Source organism: Falco peregrinus, chromosome 5 (assembly GCF_023634155.1).
Source record: "Falco peregrinus isolate bFalPer1 chromosome 5, bFalPer1.pri, whole genome shotgun sequence".
Taxonomy (NCBI): domain Eukaryota; kingdom Metazoa; phylum Chordata; class Aves; order Falconiformes; family Falconidae; genus Falco; species Falco peregrinus.
In genome coordinates this window covers 9,373,432-9,396,053 of record NC_073725.1, presented here as the reverse complement: position 1 = coordinate 9,396,053, position 22,622 = coordinate 9,373,432, and the positions used below count along the sequence as shown (strand labels likewise).

Below are 22,622 nucleotides of genomic sequence, written 5' to 3'. Positions count from 1 at the left end.
CTGGGTCTGGGGGAGAAGCACAGTCACTGTCTTAAGAGTTGCACTTGTAGAGAATAGCTTGACATCTGTTATCTATTAAGTTGGAAGTGTAGAGGGCATCTGGGGCTGCAGGCATGATAAGAGGTAAAGATTTTAGTTGGAAAACACATTTACCGAAAGAGCCTGGAATATCTGTCTCAAAGGGGATGGCATTTCAGGGATATGTTTAGTGCTTGGCCATCCTTCTGAAGGGAAAAAGAAATTAAATTTTTAAGCCATCCAGGTAACAAAGGAACCAAGTTATTAATTTCCCTGTTGTGAGAGGCAGTAATCTTTTGACAGATTAAAGCAGAGAAAATTGGAAAAAAAAAAAAAAAAAACAAAGCCAAACCCAGAAATCAAAACCAGCTTTGCATCAATAGGGATTTGTTTTAAACTTCTTGTGTATTTTTTCTTGCTCTCTACTTCCTTTTTAAAGGTTTAGTGACATCTACTTCATAAGTGTGACAAAAGATCATCCTATAAGGCAAGAAAAAAATCAAAAGATCATATGCAATATACAGATCTATATGTGTCAGTTTTAATTGGAATTTTATTTTCAGAGTTTCTAATCACCCTAGAATAACTCCTAATCTTTCCTTTCACAAATTAAACACAACTTATTTGCTAAAGTAAAAGACCTGCTGAATTATCAGAAAGATACTTTGAGTCTTACTCAAACATACGTCCTTTTCATTTACTGAAATACTATTGCAGTATTTTGATAATCCTTGCTTAGGTAAATTCCCTGTACTCCTTGTACTTAAGTAGATTTGATTTTTACCTGATTTCAAAATTGAATAGCTTAAATAAAAGGATAGCCCATTTCTGTGGATTGCCAAATTCTATTTGTGTAAATTAACAAAATTTGTCAGCATTTTTAACTTGTAAAAAAAAATCTTTGAATTGTAATTATGTGAATAATTTCAACTTTGCAGTTTACTACAATTAAGATACTATTTAAATATTTTGGATCTTTTTCCAAAATGTTTTAAATTTTCTTTTTGATGTATAAGGGAGTAAAATTTTCTGTTTCAGCGCATTAAATCTGTGTCAACAAGTCCACTAGGTTGCTTCTTGGGTAACAAAGGAGTAAGTTTTTCCCTATTCTATACAGAGGAAAAACAGTGCTTGAGATGAGAATTGGTAATTAAGGCAAATGTGCTGTCTAGATAGAATAATTAATGTATTCAGTGAGGAAGAAGTGTAATCTCAAGGAAAATTGTTTCAGGCGGTTGCTTCCATCAAAGAACTTCTGTTTTTTTTAATGATCCATTAATGATTGCTTTTTATTCTACTTTCAGACACCTGAGAAATGTATTTATAGACCAATAAACCACTTCTGGCTTTTTTTTGTTTGTTTGTTTGGTTGTTTTTTTTGTACTAATGCAGAACAGAAGTTTCTAAACTGTAAGACTATTTCCAAATTCACTTTACAAAATCTGTTATCTCACAGAAAATGTTTTGCTCAGTTATTGCATGAAACACCTGCTATTTTGTCTTTATAAGTCATTTAAATTATCATCTGAGGGCTTTATTTTTAAATAAAACTGGTGTTCCAAAATGGTAGGCATATTTCTGTGTGAATTTGCAAAGAAACATGTGTCTGAACTTTGGACTGTGAAAGCAAATAATCATGATGTACCTGATATTCAATATCAAACACTTGACAGCTTCTATGTATTATCCATGAAAATTATTTATAGAAAAATGTTTTTATATTCATAGATGAATGTTTTTAATCATATTGATATCTTCTTGGTCAGCCAAATATTCTGGCACTACATGTAATACATGTCAATATAGAATCATCCAAGAATATAGTCAGTACCGTGTCTGAGTACTGCTCAAAAAGGAAGTGAAAATGTGACCTAGGAGAACTGCTGTGTTTGAAACTCATAAGCACAGAGGAAAGGATTGGGGGAGGCTTTTGGTTTTTAAGTTAATGGCAATGTAAATGTTTTTTTTCCAAAATGGAGTTCTTGTATTTTACATTCATCGGTGGACACAATAGTAAGCAGCGGTTTTGGCTCTGCCACTGTGCAATATTCCTTCCCTAAAGAGTGAAGATAAACATGTGATGTAAACATCTCCTGTCATACAAATGCATGTATTTTTTTTGTGTGTGTGATCAAAAGCTCTCCATCAAAAATAGAAAATTGTTCTTTAGCCTTTTTTTCCCTTTCCTGTTGAATGCTCACAGCCCTGGGCTTCTGTGCAGATTGCTTTCTAGGAGATTCCTTTGTCTTATTCCAAACCTTTTTGGTGTCTGCTTTTTTATTTAACTTCTATTCTTGGAACAGCTGTCTCTTCACATGCGCTAGATAACCCCCATATCCTTTGCTTCTTAAAATCTCTCCATAAAGCCTGCTTCTCTTAAATAGCCTTCCAGATTCTTTCCTCTATACTCCTATAGCACACCTACTTCCACACTGTCTTAATATTCTCAGGTGACAGCGTAAGTCCTACAGACACTTGCACAGAAGCTTGGTAGTATAAACTAGATTGTGTGAATTAAGGTCTAAACATGTTAGAACAATGGTTTATTTTTTTTTCCTTGTGATGCTGCAAACATACGGGATGTGAAGTATTAATACTTTAGTCATTCTGATTGTATCAAGTATACATGCTAGGAAAGCTTATGATTAAAAAGCTGTCTCTGCTTAGGTTTAGAAGTGTGTATTCAGACTTCATACTTTTGGGTATAGGTACAGTAGCAGAACCCAGACTTTGTACTTCATCTATGAGAAACCCTCCTATTGCCCACCAACTCTCAACAACAAAACCATAAAAAGAAATCCTTATGGAAAGTAGTCTTGCCACATTTCTCTCAAGAATTTCAGAGTTTGGTGAGTATGTCCCTTAAAATGAGCAAAGACATCCCTCTGCCCCTGGGCACTGAAGTGGCTCACCACTTCTGGAACACTGGGAAAAAAGAATTGTCACACCACTGTTCAACACCTGGTACAGAAAGAGGCTGATGTTCCAAACTGCACCATACCTGGGTGCTATTTTTGTCGAGAGTGGTTGACAATAACATGGTCAATAATTCAGTCTGAAAAATCAGGAAATAAATATTGTAGGTATTACTATTACTACTATTACAGCAATTTAAAACTTTGTCGTAAACTTGGTTAAAAGGTACAAAAGTATTCAAATCTGGAAGGGTTAACTCCTGCTTTCATGTATGTGGACAGGAGTGCTCAAAGTAGAACTGTGATTCAGAGAAGAAAACAGGCAAGCTGATCCATTAATATAAAACCAGACAAAAACGTAGTTATTTAAAACCACAAATGGTGTTTTCTTCATGAAGGTGAACAATTTAGTATTTCACAGAGTAAGCAGTGAGATGTATCCTTGACAGACGGATTCACAAATGTAGCTGTTATATGCTACTATCACGTTTCATTACAGAGGTTTTAGCATGAACATGGTACATGTTAAAAATGCTAAAAGTGTACGTTAAGAGGAGGTGAAAATTGCTGTCGGTGGCTGAAAACTGTCTTCCTTGCACAACAAACTGCACTGGGGAGGCAGTAAAGATTCTTTTGTAACAGTAAAGCTTTGTGGTGTGTGTGTGCACGTACACATGTATGTGTTTAACTGTTTATAAAGTAATGAAGCATCCTAGACTGTGCAGCTGGAGTGGGCATTCTTAAAACAAAAGGCCGCATGCTAAGGACCTATAGAGGTCTCAGTGACAGGGATTTACTAAAGTGAAATTGTAGCTAATCAGTTTTTCTGTGAACTTCTCTGTAAGAACGATGTTTGGAACTCACAGTAGTAGTTGTAGACCAGTCCTGGGGCTTTTCACCTTGAAGTTCTCTGAATTGATTTGGTCTGGCAGGTCTGGATTTCAATCCAGTCATGTATAACAGGGAGGGCAAGAAAGAACTGAGGAAATGCTGAAGGGTTTTCAGTCCCCTATTACTGCCATGACACCCAAGAGGAACATTCTTGGTTATAGGATATAGGAATGATTATGCAATTCTCTTCTTATCATCTGGATGAAAAAAACTGACCCAAAGCATTCCTTATATTCCTCTATTATTGCAGAGGTCTGTTCCAAAGTTGTAAGAGACCTCATGTAACTGCCTGTCACGGTTTAACCCCAGCCGGCAACCAAGCCCCATGCAACCAGTTGCTCACTGCCCCCACAGTGGGATGAGGGAGAGGACTGTAAGAGTAAAAGAGAGAAAACTTGTGGATTGAGATAAAGGCAGTTTAATAGGTAAAGCAAAAGCTGCACACGCAAGCAAAGCAAAACAAGGAATTAATTCACTACTTCCCATGAGCAGGCAGGTGTTCAGCCATCTCCAGGTAAGCCGGGCTCCACCACGTGTAATGGTTACATAGGAAGACAAATGCCATAATGCCAGATGTCCCATCACACACACACACCGCCCCCATTCCTTCTTCTTCCTCCAGCTTATATACTCGGTGTGATGTCATACGGTACGGAATAGCCCTTTGGCTAGTTCAGGTCAGCTGTCCTGGCTGTGTCCCCTCCCAGTTTCCCATGTCCCCCCAGCCCTTTCGCTAGCAGGGCCCAAGACACTGGAAAGTCCTTGACTGAGTATAAACATCACTCAGCAACAGCTAAAACCAACAGTGTGCTATCAGCACCATTCTCAGGCCAAATCCAGAACACAGCTCTGCACCAGCTACCAGGAAGAAAATTAACTCTGTCCCAGCTGAAATCAGGACACTGCCATTAACTGATGAGAACAGCTTTCATAAGATCTCATTGACTGTCTAGACATTTTGGTCTGGAGTAGAAGATGTTGCATTAAAGACCATCATTTTGGGCTGAAATTCTGTAAGCATGATTTGCAAGTTTTCATTGCCGTATCTGGTCTATGCCAATGAATGAGTTTACAGAGAAATTGGCATAGTGCACATGCAAACCAATTTACGTTCCACATGTGCAAAGCAATAAAATTGTTTCCAAAGCAGATAAGTATATTGCAGAGTGATTAATTACTTTGTAAAGTATCTGCACAATAGGTTGGACTGTTGGCTTTCCAGTTAGATATTTCAGATGGAAAGATGTCTGCTTCATACATGAATCAATGGTTCATGTAACCTAGTACATAAAACATCAACCAACATTTGAATTTTGCATTGTTCCTCATTTCCTAGTGCAGAGGCAGTTGGTATTAAAGGATCATCTGTTCATGAAGCTCAAGCTAGTCGTCCATTGGTCCCAGCAGAACTCTTGTGTAAACAACATGAACAGAAACATGGACAAAAAAATGCAAGTCTGACATTCAGGGTAAATTGAGTGAGAATTTTGCAAATTTGACAGGTGATTTAACAGCAGCTGCTGATACTGATGATACAAGCCAGTGCAATGCAGGGGTTTGGTCATAAAGCAGCAGCTTGTGAGTTACTGAGCTGTTAGTCTGGGGAAAAAGAAGAGAATCTGAAAGGAAAAAGTATTAAAGGCCTTAAAGTTCAAAGGGAAAAAAAGCAGTATATATAGACAAGATTAAGTGACATTTTTAAAAGGCTGAGCAGATAAACTTTTGAGCTAAATATATGTTTCCAGTTTATAAAACATTGCTGAGGTATTTTTCATAATTTCCAAACTCATTTGATTTACTGTTGCTGATGCAAGCATTACCTTTTGGAAGCTTGAAACAGCAAAAGAATATTTACCATTGTTCCCCTCCATCATGCATGCAGATTGGTTTTTTATTGTATGGATGCTGGCATTATTTATTTTCTTTTTTTAGAAAAAACATCATTGAAGCATTTGTTTTGGAAAAAACACATATAAAGAACTGCATGGACTTTGCTAACAGGTATGAGAAATTATATTTAAGAAAAGGTAGGTCACAATTTAGGCCTAAAGGTACTGTCATCCTCCCTTAAACTGGTTAATTCCAGTAATTATAATCTGACATACAAGAATATGTGAAAAGATAAAACCACTATTTTTGTGGAAGGGATCTATTGCAAAATCTAATTTTTGAGACTTTTTCGTAGATTTGCTATTGCAAGAAGAATTTATCTTGTTCCATTTTTGGTACTACGTATAGAAAAATTCTGATTTGTAGTCTCAGCCTGCATTTGAACAAACAAGCAAAATAACCAGGACTTTGGTACTGCAAACTCAGCCCATAGTGACTGGGGAGTGCAATCACTCCTAGTGAATGCTTTGGGGAGGACTTGATAATGTCATGTCGTAGGACCGTATTACCGGTGGCAAACTCAGCAGAATCACTGCAGTAACCTGTCATACTTAAATCGGCAAAAGTGAGACCATACAAAGTACTTCTCTAGTTCTAGTGATTATTGTTGATAATAATTAAGGAATGGTTTAGGTCATGAAATGCATTCAGAGGATAACTTGGTAGTCAGAGATACAATGTAATCAGCTCGCAAGAGACTTTCACCTATGTGGGATGGAATGAGACACCTGTTCTTATGTTTATAAACTATATCTTCGAGGAAAATATGCTAGATGGGTGTGCTCTGTAAAACCTAGCAGGATTAGTTTCAAAGATATTTTCTAAAAACACTGGTTATCCTAATATTTTGCTAAATCTTGTTTTTCCTGAGGTGTCAATTGTGTGGCATTTTTTCAGTATCCCCATAGAGCAAAGAAGAGATCTTTATCAGACTCATCTCATTTGGCGCTATGGTAGCTGCACATTCAGACTGATTAAAAGTGTTAATAAATTTAGATAAAAGAATTGATGATCATCTATACATCTGCAGATTTCTTGGCACAGGCACAGACAGGTTAGGTCTGCAATTCCCCTGTCCACATGGTCTATCCTTTTTAATTCTGCCCTATCTGCTGACATTTGAAACAGCTGCTACAGCCTGAAGTCACAAAAAGAAAGTTGTTACCAAGCACGGATGCTTTCCAGGCCAATCGTATTTATTTTTGTAGAATTAGCAGAAATCTTACATCTGCAGAGAGATCCATTGATTAGTTGACTATGTTGTGATTAATGCGTTAGAAAAACCGTCATGGTAGCTCTCAAGTTCATGCAAGAAAAACCATCATGGTAGCTCTCAAGTTCATGCACTGAATGATTTAAAGGTATGACTCTTTCTTCAGAGGGAAAAGATCCATTCACAAGCCTTGCTTATGTGCTAGCAATGAACCTAGAAATTTAGACTGTGATGCAAACTATGCAATAGAAGAAATTGGGAGGTTGAAATCTGTATACACAGTTTTTCCAAAGCTGGGCAAGTTCTCTGAGATTCTGCCTAAGAAAATGTGTTAGAAGAAATCCCATGTGCAATCACAACCTTACCTAATATGGGACTGGAATGTCAGTTATTGTGGGCTATGTCTTTAGATCCCAGAAGAGCAAAGACTAGAAGGCATTTTAATCCAGATCATCTTTTCTGGCATCACTAAGTCCTGTTGTCAATGAAGTATAAAGGGGTTACAACCTGATGAAGACAATGACGATGATTATGTATATAAAGTAAACAGTAAGTGGATTTTAAATGGTTGCTTCCTTGATTATTATATGAGGCTTTTTATTGGCTTTTCCCATAAATAGAAAAGTAGACAGACAAGACATAAAAAGGCACACAAAAATATATAACAAATGTTATGGGAAAAAAACCCCAGCCGCTAGAATTTATTTCTCTTAAATTAAGAATTCCAGTTAGAAAGAAGGAAAAGTAAATAGGAAGCTGTGCTGGCTGCTTGCTTTCAAGAGTTCCATTTGACAAGCTGCCTTTGTAAGTGCCATGGATGGTTAGCAACTTAAAACAATAGTTACAATATATACCTGAAAGATGAAGGGCTTAAGAAGCAGTTATATCTTTGAGGTCTGCTTATAGTAAAGAGCCACCTAATACTTTGCTGTCGTAGCTAATGGTAGCTCCACTCTACTTCAATGAGTTTGTAGCTTCACTGTGTAAAACTGGGAAGTATATTCTTCTTTGTACTGTATTTCTAAGAGTTCTTCTATCATCTCAAACCTGCATCTTCTACTGCATGCTGTTGCATTTGAAGTGTTGGAATATCATCTCTACTATACTAACAAGTGTAGACTAAGTATAGAAGGAGTGAAAGGTTTTCTTTTGATGTGAATTGTGGTTAGATTATGCCACTGCTTATCTGCTGGAGCTACATCTTAATTTCTTATAAAACATGTCTGAAAGCTTTAAGAACAGGTTTATAAAAACATAGTTTTGGAGCATTGCTTCTCATCTCTGACTTGTGATGTTTTTGACTGAATTATGGACTCTCCATTCCTGCAGAACTTTACTGATGATACAAAGCACACTTCCCAGACTGAAAAAGTTTAGTCCTGTCTACCATGATCTTCAGCCTTTTTTTGTCACCACAATTCATTTTAGGAGAAGTATCCAAGTGCTTATCCAGTGCGATTTCCTGCCATGGAAATGAGAGATGGAAGTGTCTTCTGTTCCATGTGTGTGAACAATGCACAGCCATTACAAATTTTGCTTTCACTATTACCTGGACATGCAAGAAATCACACACCTGGGTGCTATGTAGGAAATGGACTTGGGAAGCACAGTACAGTGGCTTTCTGGGAAAACTGGTGGAAGGCTTATTTTGAAGCCAGATGCTTCAAAACCCTTCCATTTTCCAAATTACTGCTAAACCATACATTTTAATGTGGTACATTATAAATATGATATAGCTGTGTTCCACTAGTATAATTATTTGCATGCTAATTTCACATCTTTTCATGTATGAGGAAGGGGAGACAATATGTAACCCTTTGAAGAGGAGGGAGGCAGCAAACATTTTGCTAATGGTTTCATGGTAGCAGAAGCCTAGATTTGTTGCTTCAGGCATTTTTCCCAGCTTCTTGTTTTCCATTTCACAGAATATCTTACAGTTGTACAAGTGTATGTATTTTTCTCATGGTCATGGAGCAAGGCATGTGATAATCTATAGATTCACTTGATCTATGGTTCAGAGGCCTTGAGAGGGAGGAACCAGTATTCTCTTTTCTGGTCAATTTACAGTTTTTCTCTCCCACTCACCAAAAAAAATCTTAAAATCTATATAGATATATCTCCTAAGACTGTAGCTAAAATACCACTATAATCAATTGACTTACAAGGTCACAACTGATGCAGATTTTCTGGAGGAGAGCTAAGCAAGCTCTCTACCTGCCTGCCAAATGGCTAATGCAAAAGCATGATGTAAGGAAACTATTTGTGCAAGGGTTGTCCAAATTCTTTCCATTGTGAATTAACCATTTCTAGTTTTCATAAAGGAAGACACTGAAATTATCTAAAAGGCTGACACCTGCATTTCACAGTATGCATTGCCATTTCAGGGACTAGCATATTTGAAGTTTTATTTCAGAAGAGCAGTTCTGTCATCTTTCACAACCTGCATTCAGTTTTCTAAAGCGCTGTGTGATGCAAAGTGATCCTAAGTAAACCTATTTTTAATTTTGTCTGTATAGAATGGTAGCAACCTTAGGATCTTGAAAACGTATCTAATATAGTATATCAGTACTAAAGAGATGCTTAAATGTTTTTGTACTGGATGCTGCAGAAGATGAAGTGTGTTCAGATGTTTGTTGTTGCAGCTGCTGCTTCTCTACTAATGCTGTCATACTACAACTGCTTTCCAAGATTTTTGAAAGCTAATACAAAGACTTAGGCTCTTAGTTCCATATAACTTTTTTTTTTTAAGTGCAGGAAGATTCCCCTGAAAAAACATGAAAAACTTAATCATAATGTTTTTTATTATTTGCGACACATAAAGGAAGAGTAAGCAAGAAAAGGTAAAGTAAACTGTACATCATAAAAAAAAAAAAAATAGCCCTCCAGCAATCCCCCAGACCTTACACAGAATTTTTCTGGGTTATTGTTTTTAATTGTATGCTCCAGTTGCTACTGTTTTTCCCCATTCTCTGTGTATTCTACTCCTTAATAGGTCTTTGAGCTGAAATTGTTGCGATGATATCTGATGGCATTATAGAAGTGCTAAACCCACTACTTTTTATGAAGAAAAAGTGAATTTTAAAGAAAAGTCACTGATGCTAAGATGAGTGAAGGTGTGGCGATGGAATGATGATCTGATTGTTGCAGATGTTGATACTTTGAACTTGCATGTTCATTAACAAATAATTATATGGCTGAAAGGCTGTTGAGGCAGGCAAATTGCACCTATTCACCTAGACACTGTGTAAACACGACTACATTCAGGTATTCATAAAATAGCTGCAAATGAGGGCAACTTTCAAATTTCTTGAAAATGCTTGTACTGGTGCTTTCACGGGCTCTTCATATATTTTTCTCCGTTATAGTGTACATGGGAGAGAGGTATCACAGAATGCAGACTAAGGAACCAGCAGTACAGTATATTATGCTCCTAGAGAGAACTTTTATTTTCTCTCTTTCGCTTTTCTAAGAGCTAATTCTGGGTCTGAATGATGTCAGATGTAGTGATGTCTGAATAACTGTAATGTACAAGAAAGGAAAAATATTTTAACAGAGGGAGCTAGGGTATGATCTTGTAAGTGGTGTAGTATTTGCAGCCACATTTAGAAGGGAAGCTGAAACCACTTCTGTTGCTACCGTGTTATGTTGTTAAGGAGAGAACTGCATACAAAGGAAAATGTGGCACATGCAAAGAATGGCAATTTGAGTTTACCAAAGAAATTAATAAAAAAACTGTAATTATGCTCATTAATATCCTCCCCTACTGGAAAGCAAAATGTGAAAAGACCAACCGTTACAGAACTAGCACAAACAATTTGCAATTATTAGCAGCCCTGCTCCTGTTGCATAGGGCTGTTCCCTTCAAATGTCCCTCCATGACATTTCTTCTGAACAGATTGTAGCTCTCACTTTGCCTATGACTAATTGCCTAAGAATCACACCACCTAAAATGTAGCTACTTTCACTCAATGTGACAGAACTTTCGTCTTTGCAAGTACTGGATAAAACCATCCAACAAATTAACTATGTCACTATCAGTCTTAATGTATGTCACTTTTAGTTTTCCAGGTAATATAGGCCTTTAATATCAGCCTTACGAAAGAATACATAAGAAAAGGTCAAAGCACTGCCAGAATTAGATACCTCATCTGAGATTCTACAAATGTTTGCTAAAGCTAGTCTTGTGCTGCCGTTTTGATGCTAATTTTTGTTAATATGCAGCTGCTGTCTTCTTCTATCACTGCAAACTAAAAGCAGTCATTTCCTTATTAAGGTGTATTCTGCTAGCTTTGTGTAATTGGTTAACTTTGTGTAATTGGTTAGATCAAATAATATATTTGATTCTTTAAGCTTTGAATTAGGAATGGTATCTATGAATGGTGCCATTATGAAATACGTTTGTGATTTTCACTGTTCCCTTGCGTGCAGAAGACTTTATATAATTCACCAGAACAACTTTGGGCTAGGAAAGCATCACTTCTTCCATTTGGCTTTTGTGGAGAACTTGCCTGATAAAAATTATGGTACTGACTAAATAAATATTCCAAACAGCAAAGCACTGATAACCTCTCTGCTGGGTATGTGTGGATGGTGCCAGGGAGTGCCACCGGAAGAGATGAAAAGAGTTGTTTCATACTCTTCTGACAAAGAGAAAAATTGATGAAAGGGAACTCACTGAATTATTGAAATAGACAGGTTTCTCCTGCTCTTTGCCTGATTCCAGGACCATCCATTCAACCTCAATGAGGTTTACTTAATGTGTTCTGCCAACAAATGTAATTAGGCTAATAATAGTTTAGGTGGTAGCACCTAAAGGTAGAGGAAAGACTGACACGTGATAGCCAGCAGAGACTGCTGGTGTTGCACAAAATAATTGTTTTATTTCAAAACGTAAGAAAAAGCAAAACAAAACCTGTAAATCCTGCTAAGAACTATGATGACAGCAAGTTATTTAGAAACTCTTGGTCTGGACTGTCTGTGCACATCATTCAATGTCTTTAACTATAATGATGACACAAGGTGTTTTATAAGCCCTTTGTTTCAGTCTTAGCCCAGAAGCAACCTGTGGTGGGTTGGAGAGGGGAAGGACTAGAGGGAATGCGGGCAATAGTAGGAACATTTATTTTAGGTGGTGGAACATGCTGAAGATATAAGAGCAAGTTAAATAGATGGCCATAGTAACTGCAGCTGTGAGTAATAAAAGATCTTTTCACAGACTCTCTGGAAATTGCAAGAGGTTTCCTTTCCCTGGCAATCATTTGGGTGCTACTCTTGGGATGCACGTGTCAATTTATGAAACATGTTACCAAAAGTATGTGATCAGCCAAAGGAAAAATTCATTGTAAAAGCATTGGACTGAAGAGGACTACTAAAAATCACAATGGGATGGCAGAAAAGTCAAAACATATTTATTAAGGATAATAACACTACCATCTTCTGTTCTGTTCTCTCATCAATTCCTTGTGAAATTTTTTCCTCCAAAATTTGGATATGTAGTATCTCAACTACTTAGGGAAGAGCAGGTGGTTGTAAGAAAGCCATTGCTGATCAGTCCACAGAACACATCTGCTGCAGGCTCTACTTCAGTGTGCTCCAAGACAGATGTCTGAAAGAATGTATGTCTTCTCGCTGCTCTCTCTGCCTTCATTCCACTGAAAAAAGATAGACAGTTACAACAGATGCTGGTACAGCTTCAGACAATTCCTGTGTTAGAGACAATGTTAGTTTATTGCCAAAAACAGATTTACTAGCTCAATGCTCTCCAGTAAAGGAAGTAAGCTGCTGTAAAGGTAATAGCTTTAATTATTCTTCTATTCAAGACAGGAGAATGCCATGAGGTATTACACTTAGGAGGGTGGTCAGAAGTCAGAGTTCTCAGAAATTCTGAGTTGGATTCCAGTTATTTTAATTTACTTCTAGGTTCTAGGACTATAGATCTGTTTTGAAACTTAAAGTTTAGATGAAAGTTTTAAAAAGAACATTCAACTTGCTTAATTAAAACGCAAAAAAAATCAGCTCCCTGCTTAAAATGGAGAGCAATCCTATGCAATCTGCAGTGCAGTTCACTTATTCTTTCCTTGTTCCATTTGATTAATGAAAGCAATGTATTTTCTCTCCTTCTGCCAGTGATTAATACTTCTCCGTGCTTCTTTGTTTTTGGTGGCAGATTGCTGGGGGAGAGATTCCACAGCAAATTGGTTTTGATATCAAGTTTTAAATAAACTTTGCCAGCCTGCTTGTTTTGTGAAAAATACTTCTCAGTCTCCAGTAGTGTACAGCCTGGACTGTATCTGCTCTGTCTCTGTTACAGAGAAGGTGAGTTTAGGAGAGCACCTTTCAAAGCTCGCTCCCACCGCTATTGCTGATAGTGCAAGGTGAAAGAGAACAGCTTGGCTGCTGCTTCCTTCCCCATGTCTGTGGGGTAGGCTTGTGAGGGCAGCAGGACTAGCAGGCAGGGACTGAATCATAGTTACACGCTGGCTTCAGTAACCACAATTTGTTCTTCCAGGTGCATGGCTTGAGTTGTAGCCCTAATGGGTGTTTCAGTGGAGAGGTAATACTTTGAAGCCATTGCTGTTAGTGACACAGACAAAAGTTGCTCCCTGGATTCTCCTTGGAGAAGCACTGCTTCCAGTACTGACTAGGTATAATTCATATCACCTAGACCTTGGTGGTGAGGCAGGGCCTATTTTAAAATAGTATTTTGGACTACAGTCTACACCAGTGATTCACACCGTGCCAAGGATGTTCCTGAACATGGGAATGCAACATCCATTCATTTCCACTGCTGTGGCTGTCTCTGGATGACTTCTGGCCAAAGCTGAATCTCCCAGACATCCCTGGGCAGAGGCTGGAGTTCAATGTGAGCCAAGGAGCAGCAGGCGGCTCATGTGCAGCTGACCTGTGTCAGAAGATAAGAGACTTTAATAATATGGATGAGGACTGCTGTGCACATGTTGGCCTCCACACTGCAGGAAGGTACATTCAAGGCAAACTCATTTTACTGTAGTCTATCTCACAAAGCCTTTTTCTCTAGCGTGCTTTTAGCTTTTAAGGAATTGTTTTCAATTCCTTGGTTTTTTCTGGTGGTAAACTCAACTGATGCTCGATTTCTGCTCATGCATTAAGGTTAACTACATATATATTTTTGGTTGTTTGTTTTTACTTAAAAGTTGGGAAATGCATACTGAAGCATGTGCAGATGTAAAACTGGTGGCAGCTTGCCAGTGTAGCCTTTGATGTTGCCAAGCATGAGAGGCTTATGGATAGGATAATACAGCTTTTCTTCTATATGTGTGATCAAACCACCACATGCATGTTTTATTCCTTACCTTAAAAGCAATGTTTTACATTGCACCCTACAAAATAAAAATGTACCTATCAAAACAAAATCTAACACCCTGCCTCATGTATAACCTTCAAGTTAGAGTCAAAATAGATGTGTTATTTTAGTAGGGCTGCTGAGACCACAATCTGCAAAAATTCCTCTTTGCATTTGACTGTGAGCTCCACCCTTTAAAACAAACACTTTGTCCTGGTTTCAAATTGAATTTTTCACTACATGAGTCTCATTAATTAAATGGCAAGAATAGCTTCAGCCCGTGACCTGTTCTTCCCCCTGCAGCTCCTTGTGCGAGGACCCTTTCAGTCGTAGCTGGTGAAAGATGTTTTTCTTCTGCCTGGCTGAGGAGAAATCTATACAACGGAAAGGACACCTCAGCATCCATCCAAACTCAGTTGTCACAAGAGTTGCTTAAAATAACTTGAAAATTAAATAGTTTCTACTCATCATCTCCTTTCCTTCCAGACACATTTTTGTCAGCTGCGTTTGCCCAAGAATCCAAAATTCAGACACTGTGTGACATTTCCCTGCCTTCCGCCTTCCCTTTCCACAGGCCTTTTACCCCCAGCTGTTGCCGTTGCTGCCAGCTCCGTTCAATTAACCTCAACAGGAATGCAGTCATCCCTCGGCGGTTAATCCTGTTCAGGATTAATGAACTGTGCTTTAAACCAAGGGAACTGCTAGTAAAAACGAGGTATAATTTCATTAGAAAATTGTGTACTGCTAATTAATGAAGAAGGTCATTTTAGGACTTGGCAGAACTGAGTTAACTGAAGAAAAAAAAATCCATAGAGCAAATATGTGAAGTTTGCTACTTTCTCTTTGCTCTCGCTTTCTCTGTGGACACCTTTTGACTCCAAACATCCTATTTTCTGTCTCCCTTCCCTCAGGTCACCACCAAGGCATGTCACTGGGAAGTGTGGAGTAAGGCAGCAGTAAAATGAGGCCGCTTGTGGAGCCACTTGTTTCTTCATCCTTTGTTTTTGGGTGATGAACACTGTGTATAATGTGATTTATTTAAGTGTTAAAAAACAGGGACTGGTCAAAATACTGAGATCATTGCTTCTCCAGTTACAAACCAAGAAAATTCCTGGTATCTGGCTTTCATGCTGGTCCTGGGAAAGTTTTCAGTCCTTCGGTTTCTCAGAAGTGCTTGCTCCGTACATTTGAGCAAAGGCTTGGGTGATACTTAGGGTACATTCAGCCTTTCACTTTCTGGATATCAAAAGCAGTCATGATGGACACCTAGACAAAGCAAAGTAACAAGGAACTTTAACAAGAAAGTGACTGACAAGCCAGGGCAGTGGCAGGGGAAGGAAAACAGATCAAAAAAGGCAGCTTGTAAAAAATTTGCAAGTTCTGTTCCTGTTTGGTGATACACAGCTTTGTTTATTACCTCAGAGCTCTTGACTCTTCCATTGTGGCATATTAATTAGTATCTGTCCCGTAAAAGATCAGGTAAATGTCATGATTTCCAGTATTTTGTGTTGATTTTCACTTAAAGTGATGAATTACACAACTGTCATTCAGGTACTTCAATCTTTTATACCAAAAAAATTATGACATGCGGTACTTCACTCTCTAAACTATGCTGTTGCAATTGCTTTTTTTTCTTACCAGAAAACTACATGGGTTCTTCTAAGTTCTAAAAATATACTTTTGACTCTCCAAGTAAATGATATACATTCTGGGAAGTATATATCTATAAAAAATAGATTGAATCCAGGTTTGGAATGTAAAACTAAGTTTAATGACTGAAATTTTCATAATACGATACCAAAAGAATCTTCTGTACAATATATTGCAATGGGCCAAATACCTACCAACCACAAAACATGCAAGTTTGTATTCGGTACATATAAAGGAGGAGGAGTTGATACATTTGAGTCAAAGTTCCCCAAAGTGTTTTGTTTAAGTGCCAGAGCCAGCCAATGTGCTAGCACACATGCTTATGTTTTAGCATATGAATACAGAAAGTCAGCCAAGCATGAAAAGAAAGTCAGTTGCAGTTATTTTTGGGATGGTACTTTGTTTTTTATATACTCCACTGTTATATTTATAGATTCAGAAGAAATTACGTCTTATCTTCAAATGTAATTACCACAGAGGACATGGAAAATGGGATTTTCAAAGCAGCCCAAGGAAACCGAGGACTCACTTCTTAGTAGGCAGGAAAATAATATGCAGTCTCTTTTGAACGTGGCAGTATTAAACACCTGTACGGGAGCATTCTGTTACTTGATGCAGGTTTGCTATAAGCGATCCAGCTGACAATGTTTTTGCAACACTAAGAGGTCTTACAGCATAGAGAAATATTTCATATTAAGTTCTGTTTGTCATGAGAAAGAATTTGCTTTGTAGTTTCTGCAGGGTGAGGCAGGGAGAGGGCTGTTTGGATTTTTTGGGGTTTTCCTGGACAGCATTATGGGCCAAAAGCTCAATGCTTTTATGTGAAAGGCAAATTTTGGTTTAAATGAGACCAGAATGCATGCATATGTACTAAATCAGGTATTTTCAAATGCATGCCACTTGAGATTGCAGAAGAAAAAACACACTCACAAAGAGTGATTTGTTTGAAGTCAGAGCACTTTTCTCTCTGTGGATCCATTTATAGTTTCAGGATAAGGAATTCTTATGTTTAGTAGCAGGAACTGATGAGTAAGACTTTCACAAACTCGGAAGAAAAACATGAGTTGTAATTTTCTGTTTCTTCAGCCTAAAGAAAATTCAGGAGTCTTGTAGCTGGGATATAAAATCAGTCCTGCTTACTTAGGAGGACCTTAATCACAGACTTCCAGTTTTCCACTTGAACTGTGGTATCTGTAGTACCCAAAGGAGTCAGTTCTCACAGAACTTTTTTCATCACCTTTTTGTTCTGGTTAAAATATATCTTTGATTTTGCCAGTGACCAAGATTAGATTTTAATGTAATATTTTTGTATTTTTAATTTCTCTTCTGTTGCTATATTAAGACCAGCAACACAAATGGATTATTGTGAATCCTGAAGTGTTCCCTTTTTTTGCTGCTGGAGTCCAGTTCCATACAATATTAGCAATCAGCTTCTATGCCAAAGCCAAGCAGTGACAGTTGCAATAATGAATATTTGCTGAAGGCCACTGGTATGAAAATAGCACAGTGCTGCAAGCCTGCGTCACCAGAAACAAATCTGCCATGTGACTGTGACTGAATTTCAGCTCGATTTTAGATCATTTATTAGTGAGACAGTTCTTAAAGCGCTATCATAATATAGTGTTAAGAAATGCTGATTCAGTCTTCAAGGCATCAGTTCCAATGCCTTCCTACTCCTTTTTGATGTTCTGTTGGGTTGGTTTAATCCCTCGTACCTTTAAAGCTGTACCTCGTATTTAGGGCACTGAGCTGTGTACAGGCAGCAACACTGTAATATATTCAGAGAGACCTATGCTGGTTAGTTCAGAAGTTCCAGGGAGAAGAGGATTTGAATTCCCTCTTTGTAAGCTTATTTGACAGCTTTTAGAATGTTTCCTCCTTAATTCCTGCTGATAATTCTGAAGTTTATACGAGGAGGAGCAGCTTTGCATGTTTAAATGTGTCATGGCTCTTACATGGTGAACTTGTATATGTTTTGATGTCATTTGCATTAGTGGAATATACGATGTATTAATACAGGGCACCTTTTGAAAGTGCAGAATATATGCACTGAACTGATGGGTTTTTTTAGTTGAAGAATATGCTGATGGCATTTACCAACTTTAGTTCAATTTTTATATAGAGTGCTGCTTTCACACATGCATATCAAAATGCCCTCAAAAGGACTAGCAACATTTATTGTATTTTCTTTTCACTTTAGAATTATTACATAGTGAAATACTAGATCAGCATAGATGTAGGAGGCCAGATGTTTGAAGCAGAGTAAAATCTGAAGTTACTTCAGCTTTTTTTGTTGTTCATTGCCTCAGGTTTTCCTATGGAAAATAAAGAAATTATGATCTATATTTTCTTAAAGACAAGATACTGAAACTTGCACCACAAAGCTGGTAATGGTGATTGATGTAGATATCTAATTTCCTGTGAGATTAGAATGAGCACCAACCTTGCCATCAATCCTGAGAGAACTTTAGCGTCTTATTTTTCTTTTCCTTCCCTCTCCCTGATACCATCTACAATCTGCCTTCCTTTTCACCACAAAAGTACATTGGTTACACCTACTACTGTACAGTGGTACCAGGATGGAGAAACTGAAGTTTCAAAACCAGCGTTAGGTACTGATGGGATTGGGCTTTAGGGGAAAATAATTTCACGGTAGCAACTTTCAATTGAAGGAAAGTCAACATTGACACAGATTCTCTGGGATGGGAAAGGAGTGACCAGTTAAATATATAATCTTGTGGACAGTTCTACAAAGGCTTCATTTAGGCATCAGGTTCCCATCAAAAGGCCTAGTATATCAAAATAGGGTTTTTCTTTTGAAACCTTATTGTTGGTCTGTAGACAAAAATAAATAAGAACAGAAGTTTCATCAAGGTAACACCATTCCTTCTGTAGCAGTATTTGACATCCCCTATACCTTCAGGATAAAACCACCTTCAGACTCACTCTCAGGAAAAAAAAAAAACAACAACAAACTCTGATTAGACCTGGAGCGGGACCTCATTTTTTGCTATATGCTTTAACACCTGGCAATATGTAGAATATTCACACGACAAACCGTGCTTTCTTGATTTTATGAACAATAATTTTTAAAAACCTTCTGAGAGAATATGTATAAACATTACAAAATACACAATGTATAGAAATTAATAGGGCTTGACAGGTCCTATTCCCACTGACTGAAAGGGGATCATACCCAGGCTGCCTGTGCAGATACCTGTTCATCCGGTTTCCAGTCCTCCGGTAGGCAATATTTCTGCATCTCTGTAGGTAGGCTATTCTGAGGCTCTGCAAGCTTTAATATTAGAAAGAATTTCCTGATGTCTAATCTAAGTCTTTCTTGATGTAATTCAATAGTCCTTGTCCTATTTGGACAGATCAGGGAGAAGAGTTTATTCTCTTTTTTTAGCTACCTTCTACAGATATGAAAAATGTTGTCAGTGTTTACCCTTCATCTTCTGTATTCACAGTCCATGTTTTCTAAACCTCTGATTTTGTTTGGCTTCCTCCCTCGCAACCTCTCTCTTGCTGGTTTGCATTTGTATTGCTGCTGGATTAACAAAGAAGGAATTAATTGTTAATTTTTGATGTTGCAGTCCCCAGGCTGGACATAGGACCTCCAGTGCTGATTAGAGGGGGAAAAAAAAATCTTCATCAACCTCACTTTGCACTTGCAGTATGTTGGGGACCTGTTTCATAACATGATGATATGAGCTCTGTGTTCATCTTGTTATCTACTACTGAAATCCTTTTCTGAAAAGCAAGCAAACAAACAGACAAACAAACCAACACCAAATCAAACAAACAAAACAACCTCCCCAAAATGCAGTACTGAAAAGCATCTAATTTTCTAGACTGTTTCTCCAATGCATTGAAATTGTTTTGAATAATGTCTGTCAGTGTGTTTGCACTTGCTCCCAGTTTGCTATTGTCTGCTAATTTTATTAGGCATGTTCTTCATTAATGAAGTTGTTGAACAGTACTGGTCTGAAACATACCTTTGCAGCATCGGTTAATTGTGTCCCTCCTGCATCACTGCACATACTGAGATCTGCAAGTGAAATAATTGTTGTTTTGCCTATTCTGATAAATGGCAATGAATAAAGCATGGTACAAGTAGAGGACCGCTAACACCAAGGGATGTATGAAACCCAAATGAGCTGGCTAGGTTGGAAAGTACCCGGTTCCAGGAAAGTAAAGTAACTAAGTTCTCAGTAAAGTAACAAAGATTTCTTACAGAGGAATCTGCTACTCAGTAGGCTTAGTATGACAAAAATACAACACTGCAAAGGGCAGAACAGCTCCTGTCCTTTCTTTCCTTCTCCTGTCCCTTACTTGCCATCTTCTCCATTGGCTCAGTGCTGGATCTTACTGTCCTCTACCCTCCTAAGTACTTAATTATCAAATGATACTGCTATATCCAACTGTCGTGTATGTTATTCAAACCACAATATCATTGTGTATTTTCTTTCTCTTGGATTTGAGAACTACAGAAAAAGCACAAGTTCTTAGATGCAAGCACTGGGTTTCCAAATAATATTAGGTATACAACATCCTTACAGTTTTTCCAAACATTCCACTGATACACAGAACGGAAAACTTATTAGTGTTTGCGTAGGTTTCTGATATAGAATGTTGTATAGTCGATTACTGTTATTTGTATATATTGTTATTATGTAATAATGAATAATAATAATGTATGGATAAATACGTACTGTGTATTAATAATTAACTTTATTAATTTAATATTTGTTTTGGCTTAATATCAAGTGAAATATTAATTTCACATTTTAATTTATCAGATATCAAGAACAGACAATTGTTTTTTTGTCTGTAAAAGAAAATTTTAATTTTAATTTTATCAATACAGAATGTTAAAACTTTAGTTTGGCTACTCAATCATTGTAAGTATTATGCGGTACTATGGCAGTTTGTGCATCTGAAGTGCTGTTTATAAATTTTAACTGCCTATTGTACTGGTAATTTCCATGACCTCTTTTAGGGGATTATCTTTCAGTTGTACAGTACAGTCTTAATGACCTGTCTTTTCAGCTTATGAATTCTGTATTTACTGGGTGTTAGCAGAATACAGGAGGCAGAATGTGGCATTTTGATACATGGGAGTACTGTATTTTGTAACCACATGAAATACAAAGAATAAGGTCACATTTAGTTCATTACCATTAGTCAAACCATCACCAGCACAATCTGTCTTTCTGTGTGGTTACAGCATTAGGATGCAAACAAGCAAATGCCAAAGGTCATAACCTTATTTTTTTGGTTTTGTTTCCTTCCATCTTCTCTATTTGCCCACAGACGTTACCACAGGGACACCAGCAATATCAACGACGACAACCGTGGAGATCAGGAAGAGCAGCGTTATGACAACTGAGATCACCTCTAAAGTGGAGAAAATCCCCACGACAGCCACTAGCAGCACCACATGCCCTTCCGTTGAGACTGAGGAAGAAAAAGCAAAAAGACTGCTGTACTGTTCACTATGCAAAGTTGCTGTCAACTCTGCCTCGCAGCTGGAGGCGCACAACAGTGGTGAGATGGAGCAGTGCTTGCTTTCTTCCTTTTTTTCCTTCTGTCTCAAGAGCTCTGCAATTATCTTCCCCTGAATAGATTAGATCTCTTGCAGCAGGGGACAAAGAGGTGGCAGAAAACTGGCAATTACATGGAATTCATTAACTAGTGAAGAATAAAAATGACAGGCAAAGAGGCTTTCATAAAGGGAGGAAGAAAGGAATTTTATTGCATGCAAGTTACCCATTTTTGTACATTTTAGCTTTTGCAGCTTCCAAACGTTATAGAGCTAAATGACAGCTCATGCTTCATTACCTTTGGTGTTCAGAGTTTGCATAGTTTTGTTTGTGCCAGCTAGCAAACTGAATATGAATACCATTAGTTTTGTTTGAAATCTAACAAATTAAGGCTGAAAGAGGGACCATCAGTCAGTCAGAGTTCAATGACGAGAGTTAGAATTTTTAGCTCCATATTGCCTGTTAATAACTTGTTAAAATTATGTATATTTTCCTTTTGTTTTCATCAACTGAGAGCAACCGCTGCATGAGGGTTGAATGGGTAATTGCCTACCTCCCTCTTTCTTAATTTTTGAATGCTTTCTTGTTATTAGTGCTAGTAGCATCAGTATGTTCTAGTAGTAGAAAGCCATCATTCACAGTCACTATTTTAAGCACCTTATTGATTGGCTGTGTGGTGAGCGGGGTTAGAAGATCTTGGGATTCTAATATGGCGGCAATGACCACTTATAACCATCTCACAGAAAAAAAGCCTGATTTTGGATGTCAGGGGTTACCTCCCAGCACTGTAAACAGAGTTAAGAGACAGACCTTAGGTTTGAAACTTAGAGGCAGTGATGATATACCTGCAGCAAAATGATCAATGGTTTTATGATGTAATAAAAAAAAGAGGTAACTTTGGGACATCTAGAGAATCCACTTAAAAAGAAAATGTCAATTTGTTGGTATTTATGAGAAACAAAGCCTGATCAGTTTTGAATGCTGTGTTTGCATGCCATATCTTCAAATGGTGATAATTCAAATTCATAAAGCTGTACCCATTGAACCTATTTAGCTTCATACGAAGGTTAGACTCTAAACATTTTTCTGATAAAGATGAGAGCCAAAACGTTATTCTGAATATTTAAACACAACCATCCAAGGTTTTGCTGTCTATGCTGATAAACTGTGTGTGTACT

The 22,622-nt window shown here is 37.6% G+C and overlaps 1 protein-coding gene across 2 annotated transcripts in view; it reads left to right on the top strand.

Annotated features, from left to right (window-relative positions):
* ZNF385D (zinc finger protein 385D) overlaps positions 1-22,622 on the top strand; it is a 436,566-nt gene that overhangs the window by 406,583 nt on the left and 7,361 nt on the right. For both annotated transcript variants that reach the window (XM_055806625.1, XM_027782780.2), the window contains one exon: positions 21,215-21,448. In XM_055806625.1, coding sequence (XP_055662600.1) covers positions 21,215-21,448 — 234 coding nt within the window. The remainder of the gene's footprint in view (positions 1-21,214; positions 21,449-22,622) is intronic.